The following is a 22541-nucleotide window of genomic DNA, read 5'->3' as shown; positions in this document are numbered from 1 at the left end:
AATGAATCCTTACAGACAGCTGATCTTTAAGATCAAGTCATCAGCCATTCTGCTTAGAGCTTTCTTTTACAGGAGGGTGCCATACCAAAAAGGGCAACAGGAGGATTTTTTCCAAACCATGTGATATAGCAGTAGCCTACATGCAAACATATGAGCAAGATAAAATTTGGAATGAACTCTCCACAATGGAGATACTTCATTTCTCAGGGTACAGATAAAGAAAGAAGGATTCTGTGTGAACTTTGGCAGTAAATTGTATGGTATTGAACAGTTATAACACTTTGACTTAAATATTCTGTAATTTAATCCTCTGATCTCCCTCCCTGCTTATTCACAGGGTAGACCACACTGGTTTACATCAGATGAGGTGCTTGCAGGAAGGTGGCAAGACAGACATTTGTTCCTGAAGAGCTTATGGTAGAAAAGCAGTGGGAATGAAGGTTTACTATGGAAAAAAAAAAAAAAAAAAAAAAAAGTTCTGTATTTGTGGACAACAGTTAAATCTAAAATTGTCTCTTATTCCAGATAACATTTTAAAATATTAAAGAAATGACAGTCATAAAAGTAGCCCACTAATTGTTGATCAGTACAATCCACCATCTGAGAGAGCATGCCTGAAAACCTGCACAATCTTCCCCAAAAGATGGTTTCATTTTAAAATATTTCAAATGCTTTTCTCCTGTTTAACTTTATTCACAAGTTTAAGAATCAGCCAAAATGTTCTCTTTATAGAATAACAGGTTATGTCTGTGCTGCTCTTTAAAAAGTGTATTGAGAGTGGGTAGGAACACCATGTACTCCCTGATACATCAGCCTACTATCTATATAAGTGCCTCATTGGATTCCTGCAAACAGATGGTGTAGGTATGCTGATGTCTCACTCTGGCTGTAGCTTCATAACGTATGGCGTCAGCTGGAATAGCTCATTGGCAATTCCCAGCCATCAGTCTTGGGCTCTGACAGCAGCACATCATTCCCTCAGTTTGCCAGTCCAGCTGCTTGTGAGGCCTCCCTGCGACCAGATTCACAATCCAGTCTACACTCACTGTAGATCAGCATCACTGGAGCAAGTCTGAGGTAGCCCTCAAATGACAGTGTCTACAACCAATCTGTAGTACACACAGAAGACTTTACACTGAACATGCACTGCAATTGATATAAACTTTATATTCTGGCAAGGTCATCATTTTATCTTTCTGTGTCTCTGACTTCACACTCCTTTCCTTAAGGAAAAGGGTTAGCATGAATAGGCTGCACACACATTATTTTCTATGGGAGGTGAGTAGGAGTTTTACACAAATGCTTTTCTGTAATTCCAAGTTTTCAAAACATATGAACACCTGCCTGTGCGTTTCTTGGTCACACACTTTGTTAAGAGACTGATGAATTCTTTCTCCTGTTTAACTATGTGAAAAACAGGAGCCAATGTGGTGTGGGGTATTAATTGTCTTTGAGATATTTTTTGTAGGTAGTAATCACTTATAGTAATTCATCTGAACTGTATTAGAGCTGAATTCAGTACTTTTTATTTCAAATGTATCTATTCCTAATTCTGAAAGTAGATTATTTTTGGCTTCAGTATTTTAATCTTCCTTTAAGCCCAAATCCTACACAAATATCAGTTTGTCCTAGGAATGTCAAATTAGCTTTACATTCTGCTTAAATCACCTGAAACTACAAAGTATAAGTAGATGCTGAAGTCCAAACATCATGTAGTCCTAAGTAATTCAGCATACATATCAGTTATTTTCAAATTATGTCTACATGTAGAAAAGCATCCATGCCCATTCATTAGATTTCCATTAATTACTAGAGTTTTCTAGTAAATCTGTTTCAACAGAGAAAACAGCCTAGCTAGCTGCCTTCTAGAGAACAACTCAAATAAATATTAATACAAACCATATTTTCATGTGGATATATCTATCACTCTTTTTTTGGTTCCTCTCCCACAAGCATCTATGTCCAGCCCAACACTTTAAATTATATTTATTTTCAGGAAATTAACAAGAGACATGTCCCAAGAAGACAAGTATCTACAAAAATGGAGCAACCTCAGATCACTTACAAATGGCAGCTGCTAAGATTCTAATTCAAAGATTGTTACATTTTAAAATATATATTTTTAGTCACATGACTGTGTTCCAGGCTTTCAGTTTGTCCACTGGTGATTAATTACTCATTTTGAGAGAGAAATGGCAAAGAAAGATGAAGTGTTTTGCTGGACCACTTAATAGAATACAAATAGTGGATGTCAGTGGTTTCTACAAATCTTTAATCCAAGGAATTTTCCCACTTTTAATATGTAATTTAAAGTACTAAGTAGACACTACTGGTCTTGTCTTCTGAGTGGAATGTTTGTTTCTTGCTGCCCAAGCTATTCTTTCTCATTTAAATATCATGGCATCAGTTGCAGTATAAATGTGACTATAGTTTTATAAACGCTGTTTTTCAAGCAATCAGGCAAATGATGTCTTTGCATAAAGTTCATTTAGGGAAATAAACTATCTTGCAAAATTTACTTTTCTGTTACTCCATCCCTTAACATTCTTTTGAGTAGTTAGAAACTTGTAATAACTTCCAAGTGCCTGCTACAACGTTGAACTGTTTTCGTTATTGTTTCCAGCATTCAACCTATTTCATCATTATGTTTCCAGCATTCAGCCTAACAAAGGATCCAGCAGACAATAGTAGGTGCTGACCAGTCTTTCCCTGTCAACAGCAACCTGCTTGTGAAAACCTCATTTATATGCAAAGTTTAGAGTACCTTACACATATTTTTACCCATTTTTTATTACCTCTTAAGACCAGGGCTCACAACATCTTCATTCAGTTTTTCTGAACTTTTCCATCCCCTGCAGTTATCTAGCAATTTGATTTTAATATTCATTCCATAAAGAAGTGACACTAATTCTCTCATTAATCTTCTCTTTCAGCAGACAACACCCAGGAAAGTCACTTCCCATTGATCAGTAGCTTTTAATATAAAAATGCAGGTTAGACTGTACAGCTGTCACACTGTAGGCATAAGCGTTAATTGCATTTTAAGATGATCTTTCTCAGCAAATTGGATCAGTGGTGTCCCAGTAAGGACCTGAGCAATCACTCTCAGAAGAATAGAGATCCAAACTCTAATGCATTTCATAATACATTATGTAGCAAATATAAGGTCTGTTAAAACATGCTATTAATGTCACTGAGGCTGCTAATTTCAGGGCGCTTAAATGGAGTCACAGGTAGCAGGATTGGTTGCACATAAAAGCTGACAGCATTTTGGAATCAAGGGTTTTAAAAAAGCCCAGCCTTAAAACAAGTGATAACAAGATCTTTCATCCTCCAATTAGAAAGACAAGAGAAAATGCATGCTGTAGAAATACAGGCCATCACTTACCATATCATGGTCTGAAACTGGCCCAAAACTGGTGACGAAGATGTCAGTCTTCACTTCAGTTACACGCTCTGATGAAGCAGGAAATTAGGAAGGTGAGTGTCTATCAACAGTCTTCATTAAAGCCAACCACTACCAATTCTCACAATAAATAGAAAAATTATTGGCTTTGATTAGCCATTCTAAAATCAGTCTACAATACAGTCCTGGTAATTTATTGCTTTTAGATGTAATTTCACAGTCAATACTGTCAGCAACAATTTTTTTTCTGCAGTGTTTCCACAGAGCCTTTTGAGACATGGTTTGTGATGCCACAGTACAGTAGCCATAAGTCTGCTGTGGTGAAAATCTTTTCACTCTGATTAATCTTCTCATCTGACAATATAAACATTGCTGAGTATTTTACACAGTACTCAAAAGTCTCACTGGATACTCAACATTTCTGAGCAAGCTGAATGAAGGTAATTAACCTTGGGCTTATGAATTATGTATTTTGTATTAAGACACAAGAACACAGAAGAAAAAGAGAGAAAGAAAACAGATTACAGTGAATACATGAAGGTATTTTATTCACATGAGCTATAAATGGCTGTGTTACCTTTAACTGAAATATAGAAAAAGGAGTTAAAATTTTTCAAGACAAACATCAGTTAAACTTCTCTACTACCAATTTTACTTATGTGTATGCACCACAGATTGTACATGTTTTAGATTTCTTTTATAACTGATACGGACACGAACAAGTGATTTGCCTTAAACTACCACATTGGCTTTCTAGGCCTCAATAATAGGTTAGTAGAAATAATAGTTCAGCAACGTGTAACATGTACATAACACTGATTTTATGTATGTTATACTATAAAGCTAGACATCTCTATGATTTCAAGGATGTAAATATGCTCCTTGGCACAATGCCCTTGGCTGCTTCAGAAGAATCTAATGCTTATAGTGGTCACAAATGCTGAGTCTGAGACACCTAAAATGGCACTTGTCTCCAGAACAAGACAAATATCTGGCTTCTGCAGATCTACTCATAAAAGTGGAAAGACACTTGAGAAACACACAAGCTTAACCTGCCCCTTGCTCTCTTCCCACTCTACAAGCACACACAGAGAGTATCAGTCACTTCTGAACATACTGGTATTTTCTAGGATCAATATATTCACCCAGGATAGTACAATCAAAATAACTCTTGATTTAAATATAGCTGCAGGGAGTAAGACCACCTGGAGGCATAAATCCAAACAGTATAGAGTGGAGATAACCCCATCAGCATTCAGAATTTACAGTGACGTAAATCAGGATACGTTTAATATAGTATTATACAAGCCAGCATGGGGGGGTTTGGTAGAAATTTCAAATGTGGTAGGAGTGATACATTTCTCAAAATAACTTTCAAAAACAGGAATAAATTGAGAAATTTGGAATTTTAAAAGTAATCCTAATGAAAAGAGGCTAACACAAAAGTACACGTATAGTAAGCAAAAGTCATGCAGCAGGAAAAAAAATTCTTAAGCCTAAGAAATATCCATATGTAGCTATCTGCATTGTAAAATAATACAATTTTTGAAATAATGCAACCTTCTGATCTCAAAAGATTTTGGACTGTTTAGTATGATTTCTTCCATCTGACAAGAAATTTCTGACAGTATGTAAGTGAGGTATATACAATTCTGTACATGATGCAAAAGTCCTAGTGACAATCAGTATCCTGCAATGCACATACATTTTTTCACTTTCATTCAAAAAGTCTACAATTTCTAAATATATATAAATGTAAGCAGTTTAATATAAATGTTTATATATAGAATCATAGAATCAGTCAGGGTTGGAAGGGACCACAAGGATCATCTAGTTCCAACCCCCCTGCCATGGGCAGGGACACCTCACACTAGATCAGGCTGGCCAGAGCCTCATCCAGCCTGGCCTTAAACACCTCCAGGGTTGGAGCCCCAACCACCTCCCTGGACAACCCATTCCAGGCTCTCACCACCCTCATGGTGAAGAACTTCCTCACTTCCAGCCTGAATCTCTCCACTTCCAGCTTTATTCCATTCCCCCTAATCCTATCACTACCTGATATCCTAAAAAGTCCCTCCCCAGCTTTCTTGTAGCCCCCTTCAGATATTGAAAGGCCACAATAAGGTCACCTCGGGGCCTTCTCTTCTCCAGACTGAACAGCCCTAACTCTTTCAGTCTGTCCTCATAGGAGAGGTGCTCCAGCCCTCTGATCATCCTGGTGGCCCTTCTCTGGACACATTCCAGCATGTCCATATCCCTCTTGTAATAGGGGCTCCAGAACTGGACGCAGTACTCCAGGTGGGGTCTCACCAGAGCTTAGTAGAGGGAGAGAATCACCTCCCTTGACCTGCTGGCCACACTTCTCTTGATGCAGCCCAGGCTCTGGTTGGCTTTCTGGGCTGCAAGTACACATTGACAGCTCATGTTGAGCTTCTCGTCCACCAGTACCCCCAAGTCCCTCTCCTCAGGGCTGCTTTCTAGCCAGTCACTGCCCAGCCTGTATTTGTGCTTGGGATTGGGTTTTTTATATCTATATCTATATCTATCTATCTATCTATCTATCTATCTATCTATCTATCTATCTATCTATCTATCTATCTATCTATCTACCTATATATAAATAAATAAAATAAAGTATCTTCTTTTCTAAGAGAGCAATAATCAAGATGTAATATTAGATCTGATTCTACTTTCATTCCAGTAATGCACTGAATGACTGTATTCTGTTAGCAAGTTAATGCAAAAATCAAGTAGTAGCAAAAGTAATCTCCAGGACTCATTAAAAAAGTCAAAGAACGATATTTCGAATGTATTATTCCTAAAACATTATGATGTGGCCAAATTGCCTAATAGTATTCTTTTCTTTCTTTATACCTGTGGCATACGTGGACAAACTACAGTGACAACCAACAAAAGCACTGGATAGGTGACATTTCTTCCTTGGCTGTCTGGTGACATTAGCATGTGGCGTTCAACTGACGTAAAGAAACGTAAGTATTCTCTTAACATCTATTTTGCTCTGGACCTAAAGAAGTTCATAGTGAGAATTTAACCTGCTACTGGGAAAAGCACATGGTTGTCCAAAAATTACTTGGCTTGGATGAAAAGTATTCTCCCCTTCAGCCCATCATTTCCACAAAAGTTCAAGAAGCTGTGGTCCTATATAAAATAGTTGGCAGAAAAAGAAAATGGAATTCTCATAACATCCAGTAAAACATTGCTGAATGAAATCTTTCAGATCCAGCTACTGAATTACCTTTCCTTAGGACTGAGAAAATAATCATGAAACATATTAGCCCTCATATATTGAAAAAGCAAATGACTCTCAAAGATCTTTCATCTTTCCATCTCCTTTCCATTGAGGCACTTCCACTGATGTCATTAGGAGATAGAAGACACTAGAAGGTCTTCAGGCTCAATGTATTCATTCCTTAATGATGAGTCCCAGATCTGAGTTAGCCTCTATTTAATATAATAATTCAAAGTGATTTATCTTGCACACATGGCGTATCATGTAGGGGTATCCTGGATTATAGTTTTGGGAGATATATGGTCATAGAAGTCTGAAGCTTAAGGAAGTCACTTTGAAAACACAAAATGGAAACTAAAGGCTTTTGCAGGAAGACAAAAGATTTCCAAGGGAGTGGAAAACGTGATGCCTTTCATTTCTATATAGCATTGAATATAAATCAAGTGGCATGTAATTCGTAAATAATAATAGAAAATTCGGGTTGTGAACTCACAAGAGATTGTGTTATCTTCATAGCAATTATACTTTTGAAGAGTATCTAATCCCAGGTCTCCTCAAATCCAGATAAAACCACTGTACATGCCACCAAATTATTTCTTTTTAGTCTAATACATACCTCATTTTCAAGAGCAATGAAAAAATGCATATGAACATATAGAAAAAGATTATCTACTCTAAATCCATCTGATTTTTTTTTGTTTACTGCTTTACTAATTAGATGATTCAACTGTGCTTTGTTAAGAGCTTCAGAAGTTGTGAGTCACTCCTGCACAGGACATGTGTTTACTCATACAGTTGGGATATATATTTAGAATCAAGGTTAACCATGTTCAGTTTGCAGGTTGATTACCATGGGAAGACTGAAACTGTGCTTCAAATGCTCAAAATGCATCTTTCAGGAACCTCAAATCCTAAGCTATATTCAAAGTCTTCTAAATATCCCTAGGAACTAGAGAAAATTCTAAGTCATTGAACAAAACAAGGCCAGTTCAGGAGCTGATGGGACTGCTGAGGATAAATCCCTCAGTTGTAAGACATGTTAAACGTGTCTTTTGACTATAAAATTTATCTCATGAACCAGGATTGAGCAACATAGGAATTTCTGTAAAGCATGTTACAATTCCAGTAAAAAACCAAACCAAGCCAAACAACAGGGGAATTATTAACGACTTACTAGTTTTAATATAAGGCAACCATAAGGTCCAGGTAGTTGCTAATCAGCAAAACAGCAACTGAGTACCACACCCACACACCATGGAACACAGCCTCAGGCAACTGAAACAGATATAGCTATGAAAGCACCAATTGATGTGAATTACTGCAGTTTTACTGTTTACAGCTGCTGTATTTTGCTAATGATGCTACACTAATGTAAACTCTCAAAACTGATAACAATAAATATTTTGATTTAAACTCCCAGGGAGCTCATTATTGCTAGAATTGTGATTGGATTACAAATTGAGAACCAAGTAAGAAACAAAGATTTATTTAAATAGCAGGATATAAGCCTATTTATCATAGGACCTGCTGGTATGTGAGCATGAGGTTTATGTAAATTGCATATTTCAGTGCTTTAAATTAATTTCTTTTATAATGCATTTCTTCCTCTTGCATGTCTTGTGTGTGTGCTATAATGCTACAATTACTAAAATAGACTAGACTTTTTCTGTGATTTTGAATGGAAGGAATTTAGATGCCTGTATAGCCTACGCAGTTATTACTGGAAAAAGCCATGTAGGCTAATCACCCTGGCTGCACCCTGTGAATTATTTTGGTTGAAGAACCACAACAAATACACTCCTAAGAATACTGTGCTGCTGCTTTTGTAAAAAGTAGAGATCAAAAGGGAGAACAGTGAGCTGTCCTGTGATTACCCAGCTACAGCCTGTGCTGCTATGATGGGTTTACTGAGTGCTGTGCAGTGTCATGGCAGCTCTCTCCATTTCAATTAACAACTCAAAGTTGCTCATATTCTCCCTACTTCCTCACTGTTGTATTAAATCAATTTTCCTAAGGTCTTCTTTGGCTTTTTCTTTACATCAGTAGTGCCTACAGAGTGGAAAAAAAAGACCAAAATCAGCCCTCTCAGTTTTTAAAGAGTTAAGCATAGCATGTAGTTCTTCTTCACTTGCTATGTAAGGAATCTTTTTTTCCTATTACATTTGTTACACATACAGACCAAACCTGTATTTTCCCTGAATTTAACGTTAGTTCAGATATGAGTTTAAATGCAGCAATTTCCATTGGGACCTCAATCATCAAGAGGTAAGTTTATCCTATATTTATAGATAATGTATTTATAAACTGAATTTTAAAAGCTAATTAACATAATACTGTCAGCTTTATTTCCCATCACTTTAAATATGAGCACTCTATGGAAGTAATGAATTGCCTGAGATGGACTGACGTTCCACTTAAGGACAGTCACACTCAATTTTGTTAGGCATCACACAGGAGAGATCAACAAATAGCTTTTGCTGATAGCATAAAGCAATTATAATTCTGTTCAATACTGAAGTAGTGTTTGTAATCTATGTGGGATGACTTATTAGGCATTTGACCCAACTATAAAAGAAGATTTCATTTAGGAAAATTCTGGCCTGCCTAATCAAACCCACTCTTGGTTTCATTTCTCTATTAAACCACCTTTCTATCACAAAAACCTCTCTCAAAGGGCTGTGCCACATTTAAAATTATTCAAATTTAGAAGGTCACAGATCATGTGGAATCCTTTAGATTTAGAGGATGTGTGCACAGCAGAGCTCACAGTCTTAAATCTGTAGCTCCACCTGATTTCATGTTAATGAATCTCACCACTCAAATAGAAACAACCTGCCCCATGAAGCCCACCCATTGTGGCACTCCAGGTTTGCCATGGTGGCATCCTAGGACTCATCTGTATTCCCCATACAAAGACAACACAGAACAAAAGACAGTGGCATATCAATTCTCAGAGGAAATTACAGTTTCTACCATTTTTTATCGCTTTTCAGTTCTTTTAAACTCCCACTCTAGATAAAGTGGTTTACTAAGAGGGGTCACCAAGCACCGAAGTACATTTTCTTCCTTATTTGACTCCTTCCCAGCACTCTCTGATCCTTGATTTTGTTCAGGATTGTGTATTTGCAAAAAGAACAGCATATTCATTATTCAGTCTGTTTTTCATCACCCCTAGTTCTAGGATCCAGATAGTTCCCACAGAAAATCATGTTATTACCTAAATTACTTCACTCCTTTTTTCCCTTTAATGTCTAACATGATTTCCTCTTTTTCATCTTCAATATGTTACTCTCTGCAATTCCTCTTCCTTGCTTTTTGTAAATTACTATCCTCTCATGGAGTTAATAGGTGTCTTCTAGTGTGATTCAGAACATTTTTACACTCATTTTTGAAAGTTCTGTTTTCTGGGCACAAATAACTCTAAATGTAGTTATTTGTCCATGTTTATGGATGAGTACAACAGATGCTATTTCCTAGCAATCTCTGACTAAGTGACTGTGCCCACAAATGAAGGAGGCAAACATCTAAATAACATAATTTATATCAATAATTATTGATGAGAGGTTCAAATATGCCAATGCATAACATAATGCTGCATGTTCCTTTCAAAGAGAAATCAGATTCTTTTTAGACATAATGCCATTTTTAAATGATGAGCATATTCAATCACTATAATTTTTCCCTGCAGGTCACAACTCCTTTTTTTTTATATTCTTGTTAATGAGAAATAATTCCTTCTTTGCTTGATGGCAAAATATGCAGGGCTGCTCACTTTGTTTCAGAAATGGCCTTACTGGGTTATCTGATGAAATATAGTTTTCATTCACATACTCTTTATGAAGCTCCGTGTTTTCACTTTTCCTTTTGAAGTGATACCTCTAAAAATGGAAAGAGAGTACTTAATATTAATCTAGCATGGATTCCATGCATGCTGAAAGAGCAAGTCAAAATTCAGCAGCTCTAAATCTTTCATTACCTTAGTGCTCCACCTTTTAACCTGGCTCCCCAAAGAATATATAGCATAGCACCAACAATGTACCTTTGTAATGAGATCTCTCCAGGAGCTCGTTTCTGGCTTCCTGGTGCTTCATCTGTCTCACCAGGATATTTCTACCAAACAATGAAACTGTTCACCACACTAACAGGAAGTTTGCAAACTTGGGATAGATAAATATCATCAGAAAGGGGGAAATTAGGCCTATTAGCAGAGAAAGATCAAGGTCAGCACCCACTCACAACTCATCACAGTTTTTTCAGTACATGTACTTTTTTTCACTGAATTTCTCATGTGCACACATGAACACAAGGAAGGAGAAACAAATAAGTGACCAAAGAAACTCTGTCATCTACCTTTTCCTCCATGGGTGGGAGAGAAATAGGTTCCCTGTAGGTGTAGAATTTGTTTTCTGCAGGTGTGTATAGCTGAAACACTGCACTACAGAAAAAAGAGTTCGTACCAGGACAAGCAGAGACTTTTATGCAATATGCATCTTTCTGTAGAAGGAAGGAACTGTACCACATGATGTTTTACCACATGATGTTTTACTTGATCTACTGTTTCTACAAAGGCATAGAAAGAACAGGATAGACAATTTTGGATAATGGGAAGAGTGCTACAGTGTAATTAGTGGTGCTCAGATGTACACCATGCCTAACAGCATAAAATGTATTAACATACATATTTGTGAGGGACCCTAGTCTCTAAATTCTCTGATAGCTACATTACAGCTAATATGGAATTAATGAGTTTTAGACCTACTTCTGTCCAAAAATGCTGTTATATCAGCACCTTGCTTTTTTTCTCTTTAGAGGAGATAAAAATCCTATTCTGATTTAAATTTGTAATAAGAAGCCGTCACTGATGAGCGGAAGAATAAGAAACCACTGCTCTTCCAGATACATTAAAAAATTTCCAGCAACATATCAAGCTATAATTGAAGGCTATTGAACTTGCAACTCCAAGTTATATTCAGATTTCTCACTAGATATGTCTATGTATGGAAGATTTTGGAATACATTTCCCCATTATACCAAGTGTCTATATCAAATATGTCAAAACTGAGTCATATAGAAGTTCTTAGCTCATATTTAGACACCCCAGCAAGGGGTTTTGCAGATGTGAATTTCAAAATTGCTGAGCAAACCCTTTATTACTAATTGGTATCATAACTGAAAACATTGTCCTGCATGTCTGCCCCCACTTTTTTAACTCTGTAATTTATGTCTTCTGAGTAAAGCATTACTCAACTGTCAAAAGAGAGAAGCTGCTTCTTACTATAATGGATATTAAACATTAATTTATTGCCCAACATTTCATCAGACGTGGGATTTTTTTTAAAAGTCCTGGTACTCTTAATACTAGTACTGGCAGCTGACAGTTATAATAAATAAATTAAATTTACTCTGCTGAACCAACACTATGAAGCTGTACTGTACTGAAAACAGAGAAACTGTGATATTTGAGGTTCTTGGATACAACTAGGAACATGAAACACAGTTTTAAAAAGGAGAGATCCAAAGATTATTTAAACTTCTCCAACACTTGCTTAGAGAAACTACTCCATTCCTGTCTTCCCTCCACTCCATGCTCCCCTTGCTGTGCTCCACTTATTTTTGCTTTTTCACTGGTAGTGATGCAAATGGCTATTAAAGTCTGGGAAGAAGCTAATTTCCTCCTATGGACACAGTTACATTAAACAATCTTTCTGTCAGGAGTAAATTCTAACTGGACCAGATGATCCTTTCATGATGTATATAGACCTGTTCTCCCAGTACACGCTCCAAGTCTGGCTTCAGAAACATGTGTAGACACACATACATAAGACTCTATACTGGTGGGCTGACTTCTTTAAACTATTTTCCAGAGAATGAAAGAAAAATATCTTTCTTACATCTCCTTTTGTTTGTTCTCCTAGTAGACGTTAAACAAATCCTAAGAGCTACAGAACTCACATAAGAAATCATCTTACGTGATTTTTCTTGGAGACATGTACCAGACTACACAGTTTACAGAGTTTCATTTATTGCCTTCTCTGCTATGTTTATTTACTGTGATATAATAGCTGACTGAACTGTACAGTTGCATTAATCAAAGATTAAGGAGTGTTTATTTCTACACTAGTCCAAGGTTTTGCAAGTAAAAAAGCAAAAGTACTGGTAGATAAAAGTAAAAAATTATTCTTACTTTGTTGTGTATTATTGGCAAGTGCACACAAAAAAATCATAGATCAATCCATTTTGAAACATGTTAATTAATACTTTATAATCATCATTTTATCTTCAGCCATTCCTTGAAGTCACATTAGTCAAAACACTGAAAAACCTGGCTCACAATTCAAGAACTGTTGCAAGACAGTAACCTCAAACCACAGAATGTTTGCTCTTAATTACCTTCTCTTTCATCCTAAGGACATGGTGTTGAAACTTCTTAATGTAATACCCTGTTCATATAAGGCAGTTCCTCTGAGAGCTATTCTATGAAAACAGTTTGAACTATACTTTATGAGGTGGGTTGTTTTGGTTTGGTTTGTTTTGCCTGAAGAGACTAAAAGGGCGGGATTGAAAAAAAGACACCAAACATTTCCATGCACTGGAAGGAACAGATTTGTGCTTATGAACAACAAGCTTTTAAGACCAAATCTTAGGATTTTGTCACCACAGAACAAACCTAAGAGTGAGCATAAGGATGCCGATAAAAGACTATGGTTTATAACAGTATTTTTATAAAGATGTAATTGCAATGTGGTTTTCTACCTTTTTATGGATTCAGCATGAAGAGCAGAAAAAAAGGCGTTTTTACCAAGCTTTGAAGACAAAATGTTGCAGAAACGAATCTTGACATACCTAAGTAGGAAAAAAATCTTAGGAACTTCTCTGAGACTTTTATGACTAAGGTTGATTGATGCTTTCACATTTGAACCCAAATTATCTTATGGGGATAGTGATAGATAGATGTGCTTTTTAGGCCTGATTCATAAACTTGTCAGATGTCAGGCCACAGGTCGTATTTTATTAACATTTACTCTTCATACAGTCAAAGTTTTAATATACATTCAGGGGTCGTCTTGAATTGTGAACCATTCTCTTCTTTATCTGGGTCTAAACCAAGTATGTGAAAGACAAAGACATGACATTTTTGAAACAATGGATATTATATAACAGCATTATTTTACATGCATATATATATAAGCAGAACTAAACCAAGTATAGTAAGGGAAAATAACATTGTTTTAACTGATTTTTATCTAATATGTAACCTTGAAAATTGTAACACAAACACACCTCCTAGTCCTGGTCTCAAGCGGTTATCGTAACCATCCAGCAGGCGATCCAATATTCTGGTAAATACTGTAGTGTTGTCTTTAAGCTCATCTTGTGATGAGGTTTGTCCATAGCTGAAATAAAGAATAGTTAACACTGAAGAAGAGTAATCTACCAATAACCTTCCAAGACAGTAATTCCAAAAGCTGTTTAATCTCGCTTATACCGGTTTGTGGTCACAAAATCTCTTCCATACAACACGATTAGAGTGCTTTATAGGGTTCTTTCTCTTAAATGTTTTCTTCTTAAATTGTACAATCATAGAAAATCTGTGCCTCTTACAAACATTAAGCAGATAAACACTAAGGAACTGATCTTTTATCTCGTTATTCATTAATGGTTGTAATGTTCTAATATCTGAGTTCCTCGAGAAAAGGCTGGTTTGTCAGAAAAAGACAATGAGTTTAATTCATAATAGTTATAAAAGTTTTGCATAGATTCAAGAATTTAGAACACTGAGACTTAAGCACTGAAAGTACATGCTAACTCAAAGATGTCTTTCTTATGAATATACAAGTAAATCATGTGACTGTGCATTTTCATAGATCAGCCTATAATTGTGCTTTATTTTATTTCCCATTTTCCTTTGGCAATTAGATTTGGAAGAATGCCTCCAACTTTTCCTTACACTATCTGTTGATATGGAAATCTCTCATGTCTATAAAACGTGGCTTACTGATCCCTAAGGTGTATCTCTAACTCAGCCAAAAGGTCCTGAACTTGTGCTTGAACAAGGATAAAATTATGCTCTTTGAACTTAGCTATCAAAACCTTACATCCATCAATACAAATCAAAATGAAATCCTTGGGCTTAGTGGCTTCTGTCTGCTGTAGATTACATTAGAATTTCCTTTCTTACATCCAGAACCTTTATCAAATAACTTGTCATAGACGATGCCCTTAATCGTAGATTACAATTGTCTTAAAGCCAAACACAGTATCATTTTTTCATTCATTGCTGGGAGACTTCCATTTTAAACATGCATAGTCATCATGACTAAAAGCAAATACATTGCTTTCGAAGACATCATTTTGTCACACACATTGATACTGAACTGCCAAGCAGTGCAGTTCCAAAAACTTTTGTTAGAATCGGGCCCGGTCACAAAAATGATTCTTCCATTGTCAGCTTGCTATCCACACAGCCACAGCAATAAGCAGGTCTCTGTGCTCTGCCAATTGTTCCTGCTCTAACCAGCAAAGGCTGTCTTCGTGAGGAATATACTGTTGAATGAAACAATCTGGTTCTATCAAACTAACTACAAAATTGTTTTCTACAAGCTGCATAATCAAACAAACTTTGAGTATCCCAGACATATATTCCACTTAAATACAGAGAAAAGGAGGAAGGATAATCCAAATACAGGTATGCCGAAAATGCTTCCAAGTTATTTTGCAATACAGGTTTGAATACGTAACACTACAAATGTGAGGAGTTTTAGAAGTGACACTCATAGAACTTTCATTAACTTCTGGTTTATTTCAAGAGGATGTGACTTTGAAGCAAACAATTTTCAGGGTTTTCTAAATAAATGACTGTCTCTAATGAAGAAGACAAAATGTCTAGCCCTTTTCAAAAATACTATTAATTTCCTCTTGCCATATCATAATTCAGCCTATTTTTTTATTAAGTGAAACTTTATCATTATTTTTCATACCTGTGTTGAATTTTAAGTGACAGAAATTCATATTCTTTTCTTTTATGCATCCTGTATGTTACTAAATAACAAGTTCTTCTGCTTTCTCCAGTAAGCATTATCTTTCAAAGGATCATTCCTCATACGCCTTATGTAGAACTGCAACACAGGACTCTTCGTTGGATTAAATTTTATATTAACACTCAACGTCAGGAAGCAAGCTGCTGTACATACATATCTCAAGGATAGTGGAAGGTCATCAGGATTAAGGTGGCAAAAGCATATAAAAACACTTCAGAAATTTTAGCGGGAAGTAAATGAGTACGTTTGCAGAAAAGGTATCAGAAAGATGGACCAGTGGCAGTGCAGTCAGAAAGGATACAAAATACACTGCTTCCATTCTGGGAGTCACATTTGTCAGTACCTTTACCTGTTCTTCCCACCATTTTATCAGAGGTGAAAAGCACCGTTAGGGCTGGTTTTCATTGACATATGATCACAACAGGAAGAATCTGAACATTTGTATACATATGAAGAATACTGTAACTGCAAAGGGATTGTGATTTTTCTTTCAAAGCACACATATGCACATAATCCTAATGCTGTTCTTTTATGACAAGAAGAATGATATGGAAAGGCTGTCTTTCTCTATCATGAACACTTTGTCTATTTCATCAATTATTTTTATCGTGAAGGATTAACAGCACTTCAGAAGAAAAGGCAAGGGAAGTTATTGTGACAAAATGGCTTTAGAAAGAGATATATTTCAGGTAAGGTGTGTACATTTTGAGGGAAAAGTGACTGAATGCGATTGTGTTTGCACATTAAACCACAGTATAATAAAAACTGTGCACTAACTCCATCTACAGGTCATGATCGTAGTAACACACCACATAATTTTTAAACACCAGTCCGATGCATTTTAATTCTCACTTTAAGAATGCACATGCATACATTATCAATATAATAAATATATGTACACATATATAAGTGCACATATCTATATAATAAACATGTTTCTAAAAAATTCTTTAGCTAGGCCTGATGAAGTACTTCATAAATACTTAAAAATTCTCCTTTCTTATTATCAAAATAAAGGCATTGCTTCTAAATTGTCATGTTTATCCAATACAGCAATTGTTACACGAATCACTCACTTTTGTTCTTATATTTTAACTATTTTTTTTTTAGAGGAAATGCTCATGCAAATGAATCTTTGCCCACTCCACTCTACTTCAAACCTTCAAAGTAGACAGAAGATAAGTTTACCTACAGCTGTGAATGCATAAGGAAATACTATGGAGATCAAGGTACAAATACATCTTTTATGGATCACTATTGACAGTACAAACTTTCTACTGCTTTTTGTCATTAAGGAACATTATTGGCATGGCATTTGTTTTTAAAATCCAGAATATATCATATATCTTAAACACTTTTATGATTTTTGTATTGCAGACTACTTCAAGTATACTCCAAAATGCTTTATAGTCTCTAATTAACCAACAAGTTGTTAGATGAAGTGTTGCATAATTACAAATTGTTCTTAATACCAATGCTATTTTCAGATTACTGTTTCAACATATATTCTATAAATAGTGAGTGCATAAAAATCATTCAAACATAAACTGCTACAAGATTTGAGTTAAATTTTTCTTCATCCAAGCAGTCTCCCTTTAGTATACAAGTCTACTCTGGATTTTTAAAAACAGCTAAGTTAGGACAGTCCTGACCAAGAAAAAAGTAAAAGTTTTGCCTCTGCTTCCAGGAGTATAAAGTTACTAAATAGCACCTGAACGAGATTTAGAAAAGCCAAACACTTAATTACCCTTTTTTTTTTCCCTCTAAAGAAATTTGTGTCATTATATAAGAGCAGAAATCATTGCACAGGTGTTTAAGAGGTAGTTTAGTGTCAATTTGTTTCATAAAGCTTTTGCCTTTTCCTCTTCACAATACTAAAAAAAGAAAAAAGATGTTATGCAAACAAATTGTAGTTTTCTCTCAGTCTTCCCTTAGTTAGATTTAACTGGGATTTGAACAGAGATTAACTTCCCCGAATACACTTAGTAGTAGTGCAGCCCATGCAGTCTTTGTTTTACACTGCTGTATTAAATTAAAGGTTCCTAAAATGTGTTGGTGAATTAAAAAACATCTCCCACCTTCTTTCAGTCAGTGCATTCAGGAGGAGGCTCCAGGCCCAGAGGCAATCGCAAAGCACCAGGACTCTCTTCATGGTGGGCTCTGAAACTAGAAGGAAAATATCATCATTCCCCTGCATTGAAACAGGTACCGTGATAAAAAATACCTGATTTTGGAAACTTCTGCAGAATAACTTGATGTCAGGCAATGACCTCACAATACTATAGCTCATGTCATTCAGAGTAAGGGAGCACGGACTTGGCTGTTTTATTTACCTTCTACTCTTAGACAAGGAGGCATAGGGTGGGATTTATTTGCAGTAATGGTGTATTCTTGTTTGCATTATTCTTGAACTTTAACAAAACCAATTATGAGTTAAACCTGCTGTCCCCAAACTCTGTTGCAATTCTTACTCAGTTTCCTCCTGTGCTAAAAATGTGAAGAGGCTTTTCCATGTAATTTCCAGATAACCAAGAATAAATAGTTTTTTTTTGACCTAAACCAGGCTGAGCTCTTCCAAACCTCTTGGAAGTTGTCAGTGTGTGGTAATGTAACAGAGCAGTGCTTCCCTCACAGCCACTGCTTTGCTTTGATGTGATGGAAGCAACTTTCTTCTACAGATACTACTACTCTCTTCTTCTTTGAAATATTAGCATCAGAGGAGTAAAATGATCAGACTGTGACTTTTTGATCTGCTGCTACATATGCACACTAATATTTTTGTTGGGCTAAAAGGTACAATTCATAATCAAACCATGTGCTGACAACCTACACACCATCTCCTAGATCTCTACCAGTCTCTGACTGCTGCTATGAAATGGTTTTGCATTAGCAGCCTTCCCCTCCTCTCCAAATGTCTCCTGTCCTCTTTCCAGACTTCACTGAGTTACTCTTAGTTTACCTTTGAGTAAAACATTAACACAACTTCAGGTTTCTTTCGCTTTCTAATAAACCATAAACCATAAAAGTAGCTGATATTTGTGGAATCGGTGTTCCAGATTCAACTGATTGCCCAAGAGATGCTGCAGGTCCCTCTACATTTCTGTATACTGAGTGCTGGAATTCCAATCCATTTTTAGTACTCATTACACTAAATAAGGGCAACAAAATATGAAGCCTGTATTTTCCTCCAATGGTGAATTGGACATTTTTTAAGTGCCCAAGAAAATGAAGCACTGTACATTGAAACGTCGTTGTACCTTTAAATAAAGCTACCCCGATTCACTGCATACTCTCAGGGACAATTTAAATCAGTAAGATATCATTACAAAGCAATATGTAAGCAATGAGATATAATTAATGCTTTTATAGTCAAATGATCAGCAGATTGGCATTGAGTGGGGCTGAGCTGATCTGACTGGATAGCAAGGAGCTGGATGTCATAGGAAAGCATGGATAAAGATCTTCAGGGACCAGACTGCATCTTAACTTGCCCTGTGATCAGCCCCAGCAAAGGGAAAGGCAACATCTGTGGCTACAAAAATCACCTTCTACCAGTCCTGTCAACTTCTGCCTTTGAAAAGGTTCCTCGGGATGAAGAACAGAAAGCAAAATATTCTGAACTATCTTGATCTGTTGAGCTCCATGCTTGCCCTCCCTCCAAACAGCACCCCCGGCTTCAAGAAGCCCATACAGGCACTATAAATCCTGGAGAGGGAAAGTTTCTTGCAGCTGGAAAAAGCAAACGTTAACAAAGACTTTCAAAGCATGTTAAACACCAGCAGCCCCCAGCCCCTGGCCTCCCCTTAGCCCACAACGCCTGTGAAACCAGCTCTGGTTTTCCCATTCAAAATGGGAGAAAGCCATGCTGCTGGGAGAATTTCAGCAGCGCCCACTGGAAAAAAAGAAAAAAAAAAAAAGAAGAGGAAAAAATAAAGAGAGACAGAAAGGGAGAAAAAAATTAAGAAGAAAGAAAGAAAGACAGGGAAAAAAGAGGGGTGAGGGGAAGGGGGCACTGGGATGCGTTTTTGACTCCCGGTGAGAGATTTGCCCATCTCTGAGGTGCAAATAGAGACTTGTTTTCCTCCCGGCATTTCAACTTTGTATTTCCCCCTCACACGGAGACAGCCACCCCTCCCACTGCCTCCCTCGGAACAACAGAAAAAAAAGCCCCAAAACCAAAATAAAAAACCTTTTCCAAGCCACCGGTGGAAATCAGTCCACGCTAAGAAATAAATAAATAAGCTAAATTACAATGTCCATCGATCGCTGCGGATTTTCAAGCTGGAGGGATAGGGAAGAAATCACACGGACCGGCGGTACCTGCGGAGATTGGGGCGAGCCGCCTGCGCGCCTGGACGCGGTGCCCGCAGCCGGGAGCGCCCGGAGGGGTGCGGTGTGGGGGTGCGTGTGCGCGGGGCTGCGCGGGTGCGAGCGCGGTGCCGCCCTTACCGGAGCCCCCAGGGCGCGGGTCCGCGGCGCTGCTGGCCGGCTCTGCCGGGGGTCCCGCCCGCCTCCGAGGCTGCGCGGCTCCGGCTCCGCCGCTCACTCCGCCTCGGCCATCGCCGGTGCCGTCGCTGCTCCGCTCCTCCGCGTTTAGCACCCAAATTTCTCTTCCCAATATTCCGACCGCCGCTATACAACAAAAGCTTTCTCTTTACCAAGACAGTAGTAATACGTCCCAGGGTAAACCGGATGTGAAATAGGCTGTGACTTCATGCCAGAGAGATTTTATTTTAGAAAGGAAGGTGGTACCAAGCTCTCATCTAGAGACCAATCCGCCCATTTTTTATATGCAGCACAATTTAACTTCCAGTGCTCTCGCCCTAATCCCTTTCTCTCTGGCTGCAGACTCAAATCCTTCTACAATCTGCAGCATTATTATGATCGGGGGGGGCGGGGGGGGGAGGCTGCATGGCTAGGGGGAGGCTGCACCGAGAAATTTAGACACTTGCAGTTTACAAACAAGTCTATTTTAGGGGTCGTACATTAAAAATATAACCCATTTGCGCTAGCATTCAACCTTTGATCCAATATTTAATCGTGGCATAACTGTGAATGACGACCAGCTAGAGATGTAGAGGATGCAGCACTACGCCTGTAAACTGTAGATACCTATAGGGAGCAGGCGGTAGCCTATGGATGTAGGCAGATGAGAACAGAGATGCTGTGCAATCCTAATTAAACCCAGGTAACATGCATCTGGGGAGAGACCCGTAGGAAAGCAGCTCCAGGACCTGGTGGCTCTCTCACACTTTCACATGCTTTTTCTCGGTCGGTGTCACGTTTGGCCGGAGCGGCCGCAAGGCTCTGCCGAGGGCTGTGCACGGGGGCTGCAGCCCTGATGCCCCCTGCACCGGTTGCCCACGGAGCCGCCGTGCACCTGCGGCCACGCGGCCCCCCCGACCCCCGCCGCGCCCCATAGCGGACCGCAGCCGGGACAGCCCCCGACCCCCGCCGTGCTCCGTGGCAGACCTCAGCCGGGACAGACCTACGCCCCGCCGGCGCCCGCAGCTGCTGAGGCGCTGCCGGCTGCCCCCCTGGGACGTGCGTGGTGGCCCAGCTCTGGCCCACCTGTGGTCACCGAGGGACACAGTTCTGCTTGAAGTTAACGGCAGTCTAGCCCTCAAACATCCACCGTCACCTCCTCAGGTGTGAGAAAACTGGGCGAGCTCGGCGGGTGCTGATACTCCTGCGCAGAAACAAGGATAAAGTTGAATGCACCAAGTGTCGGGTAAGCCGGGAGAGCATCACGCAGCTGCTCACCTGCCTACCACAGGTTATTGTGGCTTTAGCTGGAGGCGCCCTTCATCAGCGCCAAGCCTTTTGCAGAAATGCCAGACATTGATAACTACCTTAAACACCGTGTGGCAAGCTGTCTTAGCTCTGTTTGGTGTAAAGGTACAATGAACTCCTCATTCAACAGTATCTGTTACTTTTCAAGTACCACCAGCATCTGTGGAGTGGAAAAAGATCCTTATACTGTATGCACCTACTGGATTTCAAATACTCTCTGCTTTCCCCCTTTCTGTTTCAATGCTGTCACCAATCCAATTTCAGTTCTCTCCTATGATGCTGCTACAAGGGAGATCAAAATCTGTATAGTTTGTCAGAGAGATGACCTGAACTGGTGTCCTATGCTACAGTTAAACTATCTATTGTAAGCTGTTCAAGATTTTTAAATCAAATACTGTACATTCTACACATCCTCGTAAAATACATGATCACTTTGTAACAGCATGAGAAAGATGTGATGTGGCCCAACAAGCCAATGACATTCATAGCTAAGGCTGGCAATCACTTCCAAGGTGGCAGTCATTTTGGATAAGTGCCTGACTTATAACAGGCTAAATGCTGCAATGATTTCCCTAAGCACAAGGAAAATAGAAATGTTGTTTGTGAAGGTCCCCTAGTGCACCAACTTCACCCAGTCATTATGATCAGCATCAAATAGCCACGGTTTTTTTGAAAGATTTGTAATGGACTTTTTGCTTAATTTCCTGAGATTTCCAATGTAGTTGTTCTCTCTTTCATTCAAAGTTTCCAGCAGTACTCACACAAGCAGAGCAAAGGAAAACCTACTGACTTCCCAAGGAAGTTATTAGTGACTTTTCAAATGACTACTACATAGACACACTCATAGTGTCTAGAGATATTTTCAAACTATGCAATATTTTCACTTTCATTTGCTCATAGCTCATATAATTTACTATATTTTCATTCTTGTGCTAAAGCATGAGGGAGTTTTTCTTAAGCAACAAGTAAACTGAGGTCCTCAGCTGAGTTTACAAAAAGAGCACATGGGATTTTTATTAAAGTACATGGACGTTGTGTAGCAGTAAAAACACAC

General features: G+C 38.2%; 1 protein-coding gene across 1 annotated transcript in view; it reads right to left on the bottom strand.

Moving 5' to 3' along the window:
• The window catches only part of GABRA1 (gamma-aminobutyric acid type A receptor subunit alpha1), a 41194-nt gene extending 20784 nt beyond the window's left edge, over positions 1 to 20410 (bottom strand). The window contains exons 1-4 of the mRNA XM_054389389.1: positions 20353 to 20410; positions 17773 to 17860; positions 13938 to 14050; positions 3389 to 3456 (exon numbers count right to left, since the gene is read on the bottom strand). Coding sequence (XP_054245364.1) covers positions 3389 to 3456; positions 13938 to 14050; positions 17773 to 17860; positions 20353 to 20410 — 327 coding nt within the window. The remainder of the gene's footprint in view (positions 1 to 3388; positions 3457 to 13937; positions 14051 to 17772; positions 17861 to 20352) is intronic.
• Between the last annotated feature and the right edge of the window lie 2131 nt (positions 20411 to 22541).

This window comes from Indicator indicator, chromosome 18, assembly GCF_027791375.1.
Source record: "Indicator indicator isolate 239-I01 chromosome 18, UM_Iind_1.1, whole genome shotgun sequence".
In the NCBI taxonomy this organism is placed as follows: Eukaryota; Metazoa; Chordata; class Aves; order Piciformes; family Indicatoridae; genus Indicator; species Indicator indicator.
This window is presented reverse-complemented; position numbering and strand designations above follow the sequence as displayed.